At 40.6% G+C, this 18,628-nt stretch overlaps 1 protein-coding gene and 1 long non-coding RNA gene across 6 annotated transcripts in view; both read right to left on the bottom strand.

Annotated features, from left to right (window-relative positions):
* LDB2 (LIM domain binding 2) overlaps nt 1-18,628 on the bottom strand; it is a 551,321-nt gene that overhangs the window by 282,029 nt on the left and 250,664 nt on the right. For 2 of the 5 annotated variants that reach the window (XM_032800818.2, XM_032800820.2), the window contains exon 2: nt 9,801-9,876. In XM_032800818.2, coding sequence (XP_032656709.1) covers nt 9,801-9,876 — 76 coding nt within the window. Of the gene's footprint in view, nt 1-9,800; nt 10,314-18,628 lie in introns of those variants that run through there. The other 3 variants (XM_032800819.2, XM_032800817.2, XM_032800816.2) reach the window with 3 other exon arrangements.
* On the bottom strand, nt 5,351-8,296 carry LOC116836846 (uncharacterized). The gene is made up of 3 exons (XR_004376549.2): nt 7,611-8,296; nt 7,066-7,195; nt 5,351-6,333 (listed from the first exon to the last, which is right to left on the bottom strand). It is a non-coding gene; the product is annotated as an uncharacterized LOC116836846 (long non-coding RNA).

Below are 18,628 nucleotides of genomic sequence, written 5' to 3'. Positions count from 1 at the left end.
AACAAGTGTTTGAAAGCTAAAAATGTCTAAGTGAAGACTGAAGTTTTAACCAACCAGGAATCCATCATCTGTGTGATGCAGCATTGCATCTCCAAGTATTGCAACAGCTTGCATTTTTCAAAAAACAACCTACAACTAGACTTACAAATAGAATTTCAGTCTTGGGTCTCTCCTAAGCAAAGAATTCCAAATATACCCAGTTGCATACACGTGATATTCACACATATTCCCTTTCGCCCTAGGTACAATGGGTAAGGTAATTTACTAGCCAACATAGTTCCTTTTATAACAGGAAGGTTGTTGTATTCTGCAGCTAGTATTTCTGTAACTGATGGGATCAGGACAGATACTGTATCTCATATGTGTGTGGTTGGATCTCAAAACTGTAACAAGAGATTACATTTTTTTTTCCTTAAAAAAAAAACGTTCAGACAGGTTCAAATTAGTTCCTGTTTGGCTGCTTAGATTTGGTAAGTTGACTTCATGGTTTACAGTGTAAGGATAGAAAGCAGCAGGTATGCGGGAACTGCGTGTCTTAGGAAAAACAAAATTGTTCTAATATCTCAACCATGGGGCAGGGAGAGTGGGAGGGGCATGTGAAAGGGAAGCTATTTGGTCTGTATAAGGGTGATAGTTCTCCTGTAGGACCACCCTGCTAGCAGGTTTAGAAACCTACATAAAGATGTGAACTCATTGTGGCTGGTGTAGCCCATTAAAATCCACCCTAGATATAAAGATATCTGTGAGTTGACTGGAGAGAGAGGGAGAAATACAGTTTATAAACAGAAATATTTACAGGCCAAGCTTAGGAAGAAAGACTAATCTGAGGTTTATTGTTTTGTTGTGATTATCAAATTACCAATAAACCTCTATTTTGCTATGGAGCAGGTGGGAACACCATGTGCTTACTGTCTAAGTGTGGGTAAATGGGAAGATGTGGCTGGGTAGGTGGCTCCCATGTAGCATGTGGTTTGTACATTAGGGTGCAGAGTGTAGGGCGATAAAGAAGGAGCATGTGCCTCATATCAAGGAACAACTAGAAGAATTGCCCTGGTGTGATGAGCCATGGGGCTGGGCAGTGTAAAGAAGTTTCATTCTGGTGGAGCTTCAAAGTTCAGATTCTACATCCCTGTTCCTGCAGGAATTTTAGCCCTGACGGCACTTCCAGCTCCTCTAAAGCTTATGGGCTCCACCGGCACCCCACTCTTGCATCTTTCTTTGGTCCTGACTCCTGATGAGTTTATAAACTTTACCAGCCACCACATTCTGATGGCCATGAAAGTTTTTGTACAGCCTATACATTTTTCAGTCCGGGCAATTTTCACTGGTCCCTCAGAATTAAGCTCCACAGTTACCTGACTGTGGGTTATAGCCCCTGGGTATTCCTACCTGATCCTCAGTCCTTTTTTACTTTAGTCATATATAAGACTGTTAGGCAAAGGCTAAGTCTACACTGGAGCTGGAGGGGCCATTTCCAGCTCAGGTAGGTATATGCGCTCTTTGATCAACCTAGCATGCAAAAGATAGAAGTGTAGCTGCGGTGCCAAAGGCTGTGGGAAGTCCTAGCTTGTGTGAATACATAGCAAGGCTCCCAGACAACATTGTACTGCTAAGCCTGACCCGATGCCCATTCCACCGTAGCTACATGCAGAGTGCCCCCAGGGTCAGTCCTGGGGCCGGTTTTGTTCAATATCTTCATTAATGATCTGGAGGATGGCGTGGACTGCACCCTCAGCAAGTTTACAGATGACGCTAAACTAGGAGAAGTGGTAGATACGCTGGAAGGTAGGGATAGGATACAGAGGAACCTAGACAAATTAGAGGACTGGGCAAAAAGAAATCTGATGAGGTTCAACAAGGAAAAGTGCAGAGTCCTGCACTTAGGACAAAAGAATCCCATGCACTGCTACAGACTAGGGACCGAATGGCTGGGCAGCAGTCCTGCAGAAAAGGACCTAGGAGTTACAGTGGATGAGAAACTGGATATGAGTCAACAGTATGCACTTGTTGCCAAGAAGGCTAATGGCATTTTAGGCTGTATAAGTAGGGGCATTGCCAGAGATTGAGGGACATGATCATTCTCCTCTATTCGGCATTGGTGCAGCCTCATCTGGAGTACTGTGTCCAGATTTGGGCTCTACACTACAAGAATGATGTGGAAAAACTGGAAAGAGTCCAGCAGAGGACAACAAAAATGATTAGGGGTCTGGAGCACATGACTTATGAGGAGAGGCTGAGGGAACTGGGATTGTTTAGTCTGCAGAAGAGAAGAATGAGGTGGGGGATTTGATAACTGCTTTCAACTACCTGAAAGGGGGTTCCAAAGAGGATGGATTTAGTTGGGGATTGGTCCTGCTTTGAGCAGGTGGTTGGACTATGACCTCCTGAGGTCCCTTCCAACTCTGATATTCTATGATTCTACACTTCTATTCTTAGCGTGCTAGCTCAATCAAAGCTAGCAGTTGTCTACCTGAGCTGAAAGTTACACCCTTACGTACAGGCCAGATACATTTTCTGGATTTTTACACACACATTGTAGCCAGCTTATCCAGGTGTGGCTCATTAGACAGCAACTTGAATATAATGGTGGTCAGGTGGGGGAAACAGTGCTCTGGCACAAGGCAGACAAGTTCTGAGGGAAGAAACCCTAGGAGCAACCAAAACAATAGTGAAGGCTTAGCTAGAGTGAAAAAATCCTAGGAGTAGTGTGATGCGGCAAGGCCAGATGGCTACAGTAAAGTAGTGAGGAACAGGTATGTTAGCCCCAGTCTAAACAAATCCCTGGTATCATGGTAACCAAATGGCCGTTGCTCCAGGTTAATCAAGATACCTGGGGCCAATTAAGATCCTTCTAGAAGGCAGGGGGATAACTAGATTGGCTTCAGGTGTCTCAATCAATCAAGGGCTGGCTTGAACTAGTTAAAAGCCTCCCAGTTAGTCGGGGGTGGGGGTTGTGCTGTTGGAGGAATGAAGCAGTAGAAAGCCATATCAGATGCAATGAAGGAGGCCCTGAGGTAATAGTGAAGGAGATATTGAGTGGGGGGCTGCTGTAGGGAAGTAGCCCAGGGAATTGTACATGTCCTATTTCCAAAAAGTCAACTACTATAACTGCTAATTTTAAGGTCCCTGGGCTGGAGCCCAGAGTAGAGGGTGGGCCTGGGCCACCCCTCTGCTCCTTGATTAATCACTGAGACTGGGAGACAACAGGGTTAAGAGAGGGAGGATTGCTTCTCCTCACCTCCCTTGTTGGCTTATGATGACAGTGGCTCAGTAAGCTGTGACCCTTGTCTCTAGAAAGAGAAGGGCTATGTGGAGGGTCACATGAGCCTCTGAGGCTAGCAAAATCTGCCAAGAAATGCAGGACTCAGAGTAGTCAAGCCTAAGGAAAAAGCTTAAACTGGGGTTTCATATACTAGAGCTTTGTAATTACCTTTTTGTTAATAAATCAAGCCTCTGGAATGGTGACTGACTCGAAGAAAGGGAAGCAGGGTGAGGCATCCAATACATGGGGTCCTGGTGGCCCTGGCCCTGTACTGTGGCTCTGCTCATCTTTGAGATGGCAGAAGCTGTTTACAAAAGTCTTCTTTTGGGGTAGCGGGGGACTTATGCTTGCCCCTCCTTGGACAGGCCTCCCCTACCCAGCTTACCATTCCCTATCTTCAGGAGGGCTAGAATGCCCTGAAGAAGGTAGAACTCAGCCTTCATGCAAACAGGAGTACTCTGTGTAAACATACCCAGCATAGGTGTTGAGCTGGGAAAATCAGCACAGTTGGAATGCTTGGTGCATGACACACGTGCAATTTTTGGCAAAAGAAGACAAAAATATACCCTACAAAGTAAAGTGTCTGGTAAATATGTTTTAATTTCTTCAGAAGGCCACCCTTAGATATCTTTAGTGATACACACAGTGGAAGCCAGTGCACTGCATGCATCAAAATCAAATGGGGTATTTTTTAGGTCTGATCTAGCAGTCCTACTGCAGGCAAAACTCCCACTGAATAAGAGCACAGGATTGGGTCCATCATATATGATCTCAGGTCTCCTCACAAGAAAAAGAGCTTTTGCTTTTCAGATGAGATCTGCATTGTAAATTGTGTCTACATCCGATCTGAAGAAGACTGAGTTTTCAACTATTTGTGTTGCTTTTTTTGCTCAAAACATTCTTTATGTTCTTTATAAACAATGAACTAGTAAGGATCTTTGCGATTTAAGGAGGAGGTTTACAGAAGAGTGCTCCCCTTAAAATTCACATTGATTTTTTTTTTTTCCCCACCAAAATCAAATAAGACATTCTGTGCTTGCCAAGCATATCGTTTATGTTCTATATTATAAGCTCAAGAAAAACAAACAAGCAGCAAGCCCTGTAAGCTCAGAATCAGTGTGGACAGGAAGTGAACTGAATTTTTTTCTAACCTCATAAATATTGTTAGTTTGTAGCAATTTTAATTGAAAACAGCCTCAACAGAATTGTTTTTTTTAAAAAGAGAAAAAAAATCAGTAAAAAAAATACAATCAGTACCAAAAACCCTTGATTTAATTTTCAAAGTCCATGTCAGTCTAAAAGGGCTTGTGGGGTCTTCTTTTAAAAGCGACCTTTACTTTCAGATAAACATGCTTTCAGAATGGTCTTTTAAGGTACCTTGCTGGGTATTAGGATATTTGAGGGTAACATTGTCATAAATTTTTAAGAACAAGAGTCAGCGACTCAAAGCATTTTGGGGTTCTTCCCACCACAAAACACAACCTCATCTGAAACAAACTCAGACTTATTATAAACATAATACCAGAGATCCGTTTGTGATATCGAGTTGCTATGTGAATTCACAACATAGAATTTTACGACTAATATATTCAAAAGAAAGGAGGGAAAAAAGATGATTTCATAAAACAGTAATCTGAGGAAATAAGCCAGGAGAGGAAAAAGAGAGACTTCCATTTATGTATGGAGTGTAAAGAGGTTGTTTTGTTTTGCTTTAAATGTTTGGTTTAATATCTGTGTAAATAAGTTTCCAGTATGTTTAAGCAGCTGTTTTTAAATCACCATTTATTTTCTTTTATAGATATTCTTAATTGTGAAATCTTCAGTTCTGTGAAATTTACTGTACAGATTAATAAAAGGTAATATGGTTTGATTGCTTTGTTTTGGTTTTAAAGAAAGAATCGTATTACTCTAAACTACTTCTCCAGTCACCTCTATAAGACTGTTTTCTGAGCCAGGTAAGAAGTAACATGTTGCATATCGGACACAATAGTTAATGAAAAATATCACCACTTGTGATAGAGACAAACAGACTGCTGGATGATTTGAATACAAACAACTTCCAGAATACAAGGGAACCTAGAAACAAGGGGAAAAAGTTGACATATTTCATTGCATATTGACGATAAAGAAATTGATCGAACTCTTAACTGTCAGCAGCTATAAGTGACGTATCTGCAGCATGTTGTAGTATCAGTGGATATTTCAAACTTTTTTATTTGTGTTATCTCTTTATTTTAAAATTTTTCAATTGTAAAAAATTCTAATAAAATAGGAATTGCAGCATCAAAGAAGGAGAGAGATTGGTTCTTTTATGTTGGAAGCTCCATGGAGAAGGGAAATATGAAATCTAAGCTAATTTACCAATACTTTACACTACACGCGAGAGACTTCTTACATGGCTACAACAGATTTATTTTCGAAGTATGTTAAACTAATACAAATATCCAAAACAGTCACATAAATGGAGTATGGATGTACAGGAAAGAAGTCCCATGGCGCCACATACAGCAAGAAAATAGCTGCATTTTTATAAACCAAGAACTTCAGTTGATCAGGATAAAAGTTAAATGGAGTTTACCCTTATTTCTGTCAGCCAACTTTACTTAAACATTTTAAAGAAAAAAAAACTTATTTTTACTTATTAAAATCATGTATGCTGGAAGGACATTTGACTCCCCAAGCGGAATTAAGAATTGGTGTATTAATTTACATTGTTAAAGGAAAAGAACCACTGTATCAAACTTCTGTGTGATTTGACTTTTTTCTCACAACCTTTAAAGAGCCTGGAGTATGGCTGAAGGCTGGTTAACAACCTGGGCTCTAGCACAGTTAAAAATCACATAAGTAAGAATGAGTTTGGTAGTGACAACCTTTAGCCACTGGACAATTATCTCTACATCACAAAACCATCATGTGATTGGGCTTGACTTTGCTTAGGGCACACTCAGAATTTAAAAGCCAATTGTAGGAGCACTGAAAGCAGTGGGGATGGGACTTGAAGTGCAGAAGAGTGTGCCATGCCTAGCACAGTTTAGAGTCATCAGTTCTTCACCCATAGCTTCCATTTATCCCTAAAGAAAATATACTTGAGAAAAACAGAAACCTGGAAGCTGTGTCTAAATTACATTTTGCTTAGCTTCATTTGCTTAGCACATTGAGCTACAGCTACACATGCTTCATTAGAGGTTATTCTTTATCCCCACTCCATGCCAAACCAATCAGGCTTGATGCAAAAGGCTTTGTAGGGCAGGCCCGCCCGGGGGGGGGTGGGTGGGGAAGTGGGGCAATTTGCTCCAGACTCCGTAGGGGCCCTCACGAGAGTTTTTTGAGGGCCCTGGAGTAGGGTCCTTCACTCCCTCCGTGGGCCCTGGAAAACTCTCGCGGGCCTGGGCCCCCGGAGCTTCTTCCGCTCTAGGTCTTTGGTGGCAATTTGGGGGGGGGGGGGTCCTTCTGCTCCAGGACCCGCTGCCAAAGTGCCTCGAAGTCCCATGGCAGGGGGTCCTTCCACCCCGGGACCCGCCGCCGAAGTGCCTCCAAGACCTGCAGTGGGGGGTCCTTCCACTCTGGCACCCTCCGCCGAAGACCCCAGCCCCCCTGAATCCTCTGGGTGGCCCTGTTGTAAGGCCTGCCCTAAGGCCTCACAACAGCTGTATCCCACTTTTGGGCACATCTGCATCCCTAAGGAGATAGTAGACCCTACCTCCCAGGGGGAAGGAGAGGAGGATGCAGCAACAGCTGACCTAAGTAGTGGCAGATCCACTGATCCCACACCACTCTTTCTTGGCCCACCTGAACATACTCACAATAACTTACAGGGGGTCACTGCAATGCTGGACACTGCAGCATATGGAGGAGGGGAGGCATATAAGAGAATGTCCCATGACCCTCTATCTTGGACCTTCCTCAGCTGTAGAGGAAGGCTGTAGTTGGACTCTAAAGGATTTACTAAGAGAGTTATTGTTGTGCATCATGAGACAACCACGGTAAATAATAAAATAAAATAATAAAACTACGAAGGCTGTAAGTGTGAGGTTGTGGGGTTCTGTTTTGTTTGGTGGTGCGGTTCCACCCTTCAGGCATCCTTGCTTTCCACTGGTCTTGTCCAAAGTAGGTCAAAAAGAAGTCCCAGAAATCCCCCATTCCCCTTCCATTCCTCCCTTCTGGAGACTCTCTTTATAACTGCTTTCCCCTTAAGCTGCCTTACTTGTGCTACCTACCTTGTGGGGTTGAGTGTATTCAAGCAGCCTCTACCAGAGGCCATCACCTACATTATTCCAAGGACTGCCTGAGGAAAAATGCTTATTTAGTAAGCCCATATCCCTCAAAGCACATTTCTTCCATAACTTACAAGGCTCCACTGATCAGGATGTAAGATATCCGAGGCTGGTCCTAACAAAACTCTAGAACTCCACAGCTACAAATCGCAGATGGGCTTATAAGTGTGTAAAATGAGTGTGAAACTTCCACTCTCCACCTGCAATTAGACAACATTTGGGAATGCTTCATCGCAATCTTCCCACATCTAGCCATCGTAAATGTCAAAATGTCCAAGGAACTAAATTTTGTATTAAGGAAGCTGCTCTAACACAAGTATGGGTGATGGCACAGAAGGTAGTTGCTCAACAAGGAGCAGTGCCATTGTCCAGGCTTCAGGAACTCAGAAAGAAAAGAAAAGAAAAGAAAAGAAGAATTTTAACATTGAACAATCACAAGGCAAAAGTATTTTTACACTGAGAAAAGAAAAATTCATAAGGGTTCACTTTTCATTATCTGAACTCTGTCTGTTACAGCTTGCTGAAATCCATGAGGGTAACAGCAAAGAGGGGTAAATTACCCCTTCCTCCTCAGAGTGGCCCAAACAATGGAGCATATGTGGAGTAAAATTTTAATGAAATGTACTAGAGCCTATGTCTGGCTCAGCTCACTTCAGCAATGCAACAGGGGAAAGTCTTTCTACAAGTCCTCCAAAAAGTTTCGGCAATGGAAAGTTTGTAACTTAGGTCTAATCAGAAAAAAGGACATATTTAAAATATTGAAAACAGCATCAATGCAAAAAGGTTGAATTACCAGTCACATATACAGCTTTTCAAAATAATTTCTACAAAATAATCCCAAAGTGATTATTTGATAGTACGTTCTCTTTCCTGCTCATTTGTATAGGAATGTAATCACAGAGCTATAAAAAACAAACAAAACACACCACCTTCCACACCCAAGTATCAGTCACTGCCAGCAGCTAATGACCTGAGGCAAAACTGAGAATACTTAACATGACTATGGAAGCAATGAGCTTCTTTAAATCTTCAGCTACTATCAACTATATTTAACATATACAGACCAATAATATGTTTAGAAAACAGCAACGTTAGGAAATCAGTCACTCTCTAGCAGTTAACCAATCAGAAAGCAGGTCACATCTTATTAGCTGTATCATATATATTAAACGTCATGAATTCTCTATGGGTTAGCTGACAATTCAGGTATGTGTGTTTTATTTTATGATAACCTCGTGTTCCCTTAAAGAATTATAGTACAACAAATAGATTCATCTTAAAATCCACCACAGTCCTTCACTGGGGCTCGACACAAATTCACCGGACACTTGAACTCTACAGAAGGCTATTCATTCTACAAGATGTATACTTCTTAAAGTGTTTTCAGTCCACCCACAGTAAACTACTCTGGAAAAACTGCAGCAGGAAGCATATGTCCTGCACAGACACATGGGCAGAAATGCAGCCTGATCTAGTCCACACACTTTTCACTCCAATAGACCAAAAGTCTTGCTTCATTAAATATTTAAATTGCAAGTGGCAGCCCAAGATTTTTAAATCAAAAAGTATTAAAAGTATTTCTACTACTTCTTTTCATTTAGCATATTCTTGAAGGGAGCTGCTCTCCCTGTATGTACAAAGCAGTAGCAGACTACACAAAGCATTACAAACAGTACATTTCTAGGTATTCTGACAAGTACATGATAAAGTCATGAACTGATCGTTTGTCTTGCTAAAGGCAACTATTTTCTAACCATGCACAAATTTCAGTATCTGTTTGTTACGCACATGTGTTCTTTAAGGGCAGCTCTGGAATAAGTTTTTTAAAACTCTGCTTCTGTTTGCTGCTGTCTTTCATATTTAATGTTAAGACTTTGAAAAACAAATACAGGGTTGTGGTTCACTCCTCTGCAAAGGAGAAGCATTAGTTTAGTGCAATTGATTAAGGAATACTTTGCAATATTATAGCTGTAAATGCCAACAGGACAGATCCTGAGCAAACACACTAAGGAAAAGAAATTTTCCTCAGAATGGCATCAAACCTGAAGTGCTGTACTGTAATTTCAAGATTTCAGCCTAAGCTGGTGTCTACTCAAAGAGTTGCTTTGCATGAAAATATACTGAGGATTACCCAATTAAACTACTAAATTAATTAGGGTGTTCATTCCTGTGTATATTGTGCTGTCTAATGGGACGCTTCAGACGGAATTCAGCCTGAAACCTATCACAGTCCATGCACAGTAAAACAAGGCTGAGGGACTTACCTCTGTACGAGACTGCAGCCTCTTGTTCATTTCATAGATTCGGTACTCTGGTTGCACCATGTATGGTGAGTGTCTCCTATAAAATGGGCCAAAAGGAGAAGAATAGAAAGGGTCATGTGGTGTGCTGGACATCTTGCCTGCTTGCAGAGAATCAAGCTACACAGAGTATCATCAACATCCATACAGAGCACATGGACTGTGTGTTCTTCACAGTACAAAGTAGCAGCACGCAGGCAGGCACACACAGAGAGACACACACACATACACACAGACAGACGCACACACACAGAGAGAGAGAACACACTGGCTGGAAACTGCTGTTGGAGCCCTTCTATAGCAGGAGACAGAGAGAGAGAGAAGGGGGGGAGAGCGAGAGAGAGAGCACAAGCTCCAGAGAGAGACTGGATAGCTTCAGGCACCACTGCTTGTTTTTAAAGAAGCAGTTTGTGAAGGGGTCATTTCCTGTCCACACTGTAGACTAGTCAAAAATATAATTTTCTTCTCAGTCTGACAGAGGTCTAAGGTTTGGTTTTAATTTTTCCCAGCCAGGACCCCTTAGGAACCTGGTAGCAAAGGCTTGTTAGCATATAGGTGGTTTAACTGCTGCCTGAGCCAATCACTCTCTCAGAAGACCACACTTGTATAATATCAGAAATGTGATGACTACAAAATACATAAACAAAGGCCACAACAACAACATGCATTTGGAGCCCGGTGAGTCACTTCTAGGAGACTAGAGATCTGGCAGTTCCAAGTGTTTGTGTTTATCTACAGTGGTTTCAACAGCCTATTACTCTTCTGCACGTTTTTTGTTTTCACATTTCAAATCAACAGTTAAAGGACTGTAAGGGGGTTTTGCTCACTGTTTCATCAGAGACTAAAAAATATTGTGGAGAGAGAATTTGCACAGAGAAATAATCTCAGTAATACACTTCATGCAACAGAGAACACTCAAATGCTAATAACATAAACCTCCCAGAAAGATACAAAAAGCAAAGAACTGGGGGGAGGGGAGGGGAGTATTTAAAGGTGAGGGGGCTATATAAAATAACTGCTGAAAAAAACTGTTAAGCAATAAATTATTATAGATAATCTAATGGATCATTTAAAAAATAATAGATCCAGATATTTTCCAAGACAGTTTAAGTACATAAATGTTTGACCAATTGCAGTATATTATAAATGGAAAAAATCCAAAACTGCCCATGGGGAAGGGGCGGAAATCACCACTTAAAAGTGAACGGTGAAATCTATCTATTAAATTCATATGAAAGTTCTGGAACCTGTAGTGTGTGGATTAAAAAGCATTTAATACATAGAAATCTGAAATGGGTTAATGTACTACATGGGAGATGAAAAGTTTTTGGGAGGGAAGTTTTTAATACCCCTATAAAAAGCTTGTTAAGGCAAGGACTGTGTCTTTTTATATTTCTGTAAAGTACCATGCAGATTTACAGGACCAAAAAATTGTAAAAATTATAATAAACAGGGCTGAATTAATTTCTGGTGTAATTTCATTCAAGTCAGTGGCGTTAAACCAGGGATGGATAGCTATATGAACAAGTTAATGACAATATGAGCATTTTCATACTGCTTTTCATGCATACATCTTTCAGTGCTTTGCAAAGACAGGTAAGTAGTATTATCCCCCCATTTCACACATGGGGAAACTGAGGCACAAGCAGTCATGTTTTGGCTGGTTTCCTGTTTATAACCATGGGAAATATTTTAGCTTCACTCAATGCTATCAACTGGTCCTAGGGTCACTAGAACTTTGACATCAACTATACTTCACCAACTATTGTCAGTGAACCTCAGTTTCAGGATTAATTATCATAGGGGTAGCCGTGTTAGTCTGGATCTGTAAAAGCAGCAAGGAGTCCTGTGGCACCTTATAGACTAACAGACATATAGGAGCATGAGCTTTCGTGGGTGAATACCCACTTCGTTGGATGCATGCATGTGGGTATTCACCCACGAAAGCTCATGCTCCTATATGTCTATTAGTCTATAAGGTGCCACAGAACTCTTTGCTGCTTTTACAGGATTAATTACGAAAATTTCAGATTATTATCGGTCAAGGAGGGATGAGATAGGAATCAGCTTGAATGCATCAGTAATAATGTTCAGCAGAAAATTTTCCATACATTTTGTGATATTCTATAACGTTGCCTATTGAGTTGGTTTGTGGAGTCCCACAAACTTTCTGTTACTATGTATAAGGACTGGCAGACAATATATGGAGACAATAGGTATTTTACTCCCTCATAATATTCACTACATATCTGTATTGTATCTGTGATATAATTGCCAGAAAATGCTGATCAACTGGCAAGGCCCACACTGATGTTACACAAAGTCTGACTCAAGTGTGTTACAATGACAGTGACTTTACCATATAACATTCAACTGGTACACAACTAAGGGCTTGTCTACACAGTGTATTAGTCTGCACTAAAAGGGTGTAAATTCTAGTGTGCACTAGTATGTTGTGCGCTAACTGGCCCATGTGCTCACTGCTGGCACACACTAAAACTTCCCTAGCGCACACTGGTATAGTCCCATTTCAAACACTACTACATTAATGTGCACTAGGGAATTTTCAGTGCACACCAGCAGGGTCCCCATGGGCCAGTTAGCACACAACATGCTAGTGAGTACTAGAATGTACATCCCTCTAGTGCATAGTAGCACACCATGTAGACAAGCCTGAGTAAGTGTGGTAAATGTATAAAGTGGATGCAGCCATGATACAGGGTTTTTAACTACAGTAGAACCTCAGAGTTAGGAACACCTCGGGAATGGAGGCTATTCGTAACTCTGAAATGTTCCATAATTCCGAATAAGACATTACAGACTTCAGACACTGGGTGGTTGGGGCTGCAGCCATGGGGAAGGTGGAGGAAAGAGGGGAGGAGAGGCAGGGCTCCAGGTAGGGGGGCTCAGGGCTTTAGACCTGAGGGAAGTGATAGGGCTCAGGACTTCAGCCCTCCAGCTCTGTTTTTGGCTTCTGCCCTGCAGGGGGCACCAGAGCTCAGGGCTCCCCACAGCTCCACTCCCAGTTTCAGTGAAGGGGGGGACACTGGGGTTCATGGCTTTAGCTATGGGGGGGAATGCTGGGGCTGAAACTGGTGCTTGCCTCATAGCTAAAATCCCGGCACCCCCCACGGGGCTGAAACCGGGAACGGAGTCGTGGGGCTGAAGCCTCGAGCCCCAGTGCTCCCCCTGGTCTAAAGCCCTGAGCCCCAGTAGTCCCAAGGGTCAGAAGCCCCTCCCTTCCCACCCAGAGCCCTGACCCTCACCCCCCCACACACACACCCTCTGGCTGCAGCCCCAACTCCCTTCTTCCCCCACTGAAGCCCTAAGCCCCAGGGCTAAAGCTCCAAGGCAGTACAATACTTGCCGGTTGATTTTTTGGTTTTGTTTTGTTTTTTTGTCTCCACTGCTGCCTGATTGATTACTTCTGGTTCCACAGGGTGTCCAGTTAACCAGTAAGTCCGTAACTCTGGTGTTCGTATCTTTGATGTTCTACTGTACTTCTCTAGCTATCCATGTTGTATTGTAGCAAATCCCAACAACCTAACCCAGAGCCTAAAACCAGGGTGACACAGATGTCCAGAAAAAATAACAGTTTTAGCTCTTCAACCATTTACATACACAACTGATTTTCTCCTTCTGTAGGAAAACCTGTTTAACAAACCCCATGTAATCAAAACCCTCAACTAACTGAAACTCTGTCATGTTTCCCCACAATTTTCATATCAAATTGACCAACACATAGGATCTTCACCACATTCTGAGCTGGAGGGTTTTTAACCTGCCCTTCAGATGTTTCTCCTAAACAGAACTGCACTTTTTTGCAAATTAAGTCCAGAAAAAAAAAATTAAAAAAAATTACCAGCTCCACTGACGTGTGCACTACATTTCATGGTTTAAAGACTGAACTTCACACATGGGGCAAAATGTATCAATTTTGAGGAATTTCTGCCCAGTCCAAAATTCACTATTTCACAAAATTGCATTTTGCAGCAAAAACACCATTTTAAATTTTTCTTGTTTCTGCAAAAAAATATGGAAGATGAATAAGTATCATGTTTTGCTTTACTGAGAACCTTAACAGGGAGAGAGCTTTATGCATAGAGCTCTAATGATGGGCAGAAATGTGTAATTTTTAATACCACCTACTGATTTATTGATAGATTATAAAACCCCATAATCCACCAGTAGCAATAAAATCTCAGGCTGGTTGTCTGCCACCTACAACATCTCATAGCTTTTCCACTTGCATGTTCTCATCCTGACTAACATCATGCTTGAACCAGTAAATTAAAACACAAAATGAAGAAAAAATAGAGTTACTGAGACTGAAGGTCAATTGGAGAGGTATATGCTCAGATCTTGTCTCTTTAAAAGTTCTGCAGATCTGTGAATGACTGACAGTTAGGGGGCGTTCGGTGACACTCAATCTGGAAAATGGGTTTCCTGCAGCAGAGAGAGGGCATAGGCAGACATGAGGAAGAAAGCAGCCAGTTTCCCCAATCCTGAAGATGAACATCTGCGTGTGAATGTATGTGACTGAAAGAGAGTGAACTCACAGTATGAGGGTGTGTCCCCGTCCATCCCCAGGCCAGAGGGCAGAGCGCCATCTACTTTCAAAGTGTCTAGAATTGAGATTTGTCTCCATTACCACATACTAAAGAGTTAAAGTTACCTCAACCAATTAGATGCTTAAAAAGCAGAAGTGTGAAAGTTAAATTAATGCAAGAAAGGAAATAATACTGAAGTAAGAGAGGCCCCAGATTTACTGAGATATAGGCATGGCCTGGAAAAAAAAAACATCTGAATTGTTTAGAAGATGAGAATTGTAAAAGCTGGCAAGAGGGGACAAAGGCACCTTTCTTGTTTGTTAGGGAAACTGTACTGATAAACTAAACAATGGATTTCAAATATTCAGAGGAGCCATAGTATAGCAATAAGCTGGCTAGTGTGTGTGTATACTACTGCCCTCTGCTGGATGGAATCAGAACTGCTCCACTGTATGTCATAGCCCCTATCTTTTCCTTTAGTTCAAACAGTAGAAACCTGTGTTTTTTGAAGTTTGAGGGTCTCAGTTATATTCCTCACTGCTGCCAAAAGTTCAGAGTAGTCTTTGTTGTGCAATGTGATGACAACTGCATAGTATCCAAGATTTATTACAATATAACAATTGATACATTGGCCAAGAAGCATCAAGGAAGAACTTTCTTCAAGACAAAAACCTGGAGAGAGAAGGGGTGAATGGCAACAGTTCATTCATCCATCCTTGACGTTTGTGCTCTCACACGTGGTCTTTTGCAGCCTTCTGATTGTTGCTATTATTAGAAGCCTGGGGGAGTTATGCTTCTACCCTGCCAGTTGCTGATCATGTTCCTGAATAGACTGCAGTGGAACAGGAGCTGTTCTGCACCACACACAGTCACACCTTCCATACCACAACTAGACTTTTGAAATTAATAGTCATTATCTAGCACCGCACAGGTCAGTATACAGTGTCCCTGCCTTCAAGACCTGACTATCTGAGTAGCTCTAAAGGTTGCACTAATTTGTTTTTTTTAAATAACTGGTTGGTAGTAACATAGCAAAGTGACAGATTTGTAAATAAGTCTGATTACTGATGTATCTCTGCTTGGTATGCAGCAAACAAGTCAGTTTGTTAGAACAGGAAGTTTATTTAAGGTGGTTTGTAACTGAAGGAAGGAGGAACAAGGGCTGTTCTCCTTTAGCTAAAGATGTATGCCAAATGAAGATAGGGTAACTATGGGTACCTGAAAACAGAAGTCTTATGAATATTAATTTACAGGAAGGACTGAACCAAAGTGACCTGTTCCACTTTTCTTTTGTTTATATAAAAGTGTAAGTCTTCCCCACAAGAACAGAAACGGTGGCAAAGTATTTTTATTAGGGCTGTCAATTAATCGCAGTTAACTCATGCGATTAATTTAAAAAAATGAATCGCAATTAAAAAAATTAATTGTGATCAATCGCAGTTGCAATTGCACTGTTAAACAATAGAATACCAATTGTAATTTATTAAATATTTTGGATGTTTTTGTACATTCTCAAATATATTTCACTTTCAATTACAACACAGAATACAAAGTATACAGCGCTCAATTCATATTTTTATTACAAATATTTGCTCTGTAAAAATGATAAACGAAATAGTGTTTTTCAATTCACCTCATAGTGCAATCTCTTTATCATGAAAGCGCAATTTACAAATGTAATTTTTTTCGTTACATAACTGAACTCTAAAACAATGTAAAACTTTAGAGCCTACAAGTCACTCAGTCCTACTTCTTATGCAGCCAATTGCTAAGAGAAACAAGTTTGATTACATTTAGGGGAGATAATGCATCTCTCTTCCTATTTACAATGTCACCTGAAAGTGAGAACAGATATTTGCATGGCACTTTTGTAGCCGACATTGCAAGGTATTTACGTGCCAGATATGCTAAACATTCGTATGCCTCTTCATGCTTTGGCTACCATTCCAGAGGACATGTTTCCATGCTGATGATGCTCATTAAAAAAATAATGTATTAATTAAATTTATGACTGAACTGCTTGGAGGAGAATTATGTGTCTCCTGCTCTGCGTTTTACTCGCATTCTGCCATATATTTCATGTTATAACACTCTCGGATGATGACCCATCATCCGAGAGTGTTCTTATAACCAACCCAGTGTTCTTGTTGGTTATAAGAACACTTTCACTGCAGATTTGACAAAATGCAAAGAAGGTACCAAAGTGAGATTTCTAAAGATAGCTACAGGACTCAACCCAAGAGTTAAGAATCTGAAAGTGCCTTCCAAAATCTGAGAGGGACAGGGTGTGGAGCATGCTTTCAAAAGTCTTAAAAGAGCAACACTCTGATGCGGAAACTACAGAACTCAAACCACCAAAAATGAAAATCAACCTTCTGCTGGTGACAGCTGACTCAGATGAGGAAAAGGAACATGCATTGATCAGATGAGGAAAAGGAACATACTGCTTTGAATTGTTACCAAACAGAACCCATCATCAGCATGGACGCATGTCATCTGGAATAGTGGTTGAAGCATGAAGGGACATATGAATCTTTAGCACTTCTGGCACATAAATATCTTACAATGCCGGCTACAACAGTGCCATGCAAATGCCTGTTCTCACTTCCAGGTGACATTGTAAACAAGAAGTAGGCAGCATTATCTCCTACAAATGTAAACAGACTTGTTTGTCTGAGTGATTGGCTGAACAAGCAGTAGGACTGAGTGGACTTGTAGATGCTAAATTTTTACATTGTTTTATTTTTGATTTCAGGTTTTTTTGTATATAAATTTACATTTTTAAGTTCAACTTTCATGATAAAGAGATTGCACTACAGTACTTGTATTAAGTTAATTGAAAAATACTATTTCTTTTATGTTTACAGTGCTACTATTTATAAAACAAAATAAATATGTTAGCTCTGTACACTTTGTATTCTGTGTTGTAACTGAAATCAATATATTTGAAAATGTGGAAAACATCCAAAAATATTTATATAAATGATATTCTGCTATAGTTTAACAACACGATTAATCATACGATTAATTGCAATTAATTTTTTTAATTGCTTGACAGCTCTATTTTTTATTAAATGAATTTCGGCTACAGGTCCAAAATTAGTTTACTGAGAACATTCATACAATCACAAAATGAAGTGTGTTTCATGGCTACAGGAAATTTGCTTATAATTTAAGAAATCTATAAAGGTTAGGAAATCCAGTCAGGAAACAGAAACAATGCCACATTACCTATAGTAGCTAGCCAGTCACACAGCTCAAATCTTGAATTTTAACTGTTTCAATATTGAATACTGCCATCAGTTACTACAGTGACAGGAGCCCTATAAATAGATAGCTTACACAGGTAAGATTAACTTCTTCCAAACAGTTTATAAATAATCTAGAAGCTGAATGTTGCATAAATTAAATCATTTTTAACAGTGAATATATTCAAAATAAATTGTACAAACAATAAAATTCACAAACAATTTGTGAACAGAAAAATAGCTAAATTGTTACAAAACGTATGCCTGGCTCATCTACTGTGCACTTTAATTTCTATTGGTATGAATGAGATTTTTCTGTTATTAAGGATTACATTCTCTCACCATTAGAACAGTGCAAGAAACTTTTGTAAACAAGGAGAAATAAATAAATAGGGGCCTGCACAAAGGAATAGATTTCAGAGTTAACAATGCATTACAAAGAACGAGATAGCTCACACCTCTCAAGTTATATTTCAGGCTTTCTGTAGACTCAGGCACACTTAGCTATATCACTTACATTCCGGTCACATTACAAGGGTTCTTTTCACATACATTACTGCTAGAAACACACAAACATATTCTTAGATGAGATTCTGACACCATTACATGACTTCAAGATTTGGGGCCATTGGTCCATTCCTATGCCTTAATCCAGCTCTGGTTGGGCATGTCTGCACTAGAAATACCTGTGAACCAATGATAGCACCAGTGGAATTTATTTTTTTAATTCCCCTATGTAGACAAGGCCTTTGTTGATATGATAACAGAAAGAAAGTTGAAATTTTGCTATGCAAATTGATGAATGCTCAACTGACGAAAGCCTTCAGTGAGCCTACAGATTTCTGAACAGGCAAACTGTCAGGTTTACATAGACTCATAGACTCATAGGTCAGAAGGGACCAATATGATCATCTAGTCTGACCTCCTGCACAAAGCAGGCCACAGAACCCTACCCATCTACTTCTGTAACAACCCCTAACCTATGTCCGAGTTA

Source organism: Chelonoidis abingdonii, chromosome 5, assembly GCF_003597395.2.
Source record: "Chelonoidis abingdonii isolate Lonesome George chromosome 5, CheloAbing_2.0, whole genome shotgun sequence".
Taxonomy (NCBI): domain Eukaryota; kingdom Metazoa; phylum Chordata; order Testudines; family Testudinidae; genus Chelonoidis; species Chelonoidis abingdonii.
Note: the sequence above shows the minus strand (reverse complement) of the source record. Positions and strands in the feature narration are given on the sequence as shown.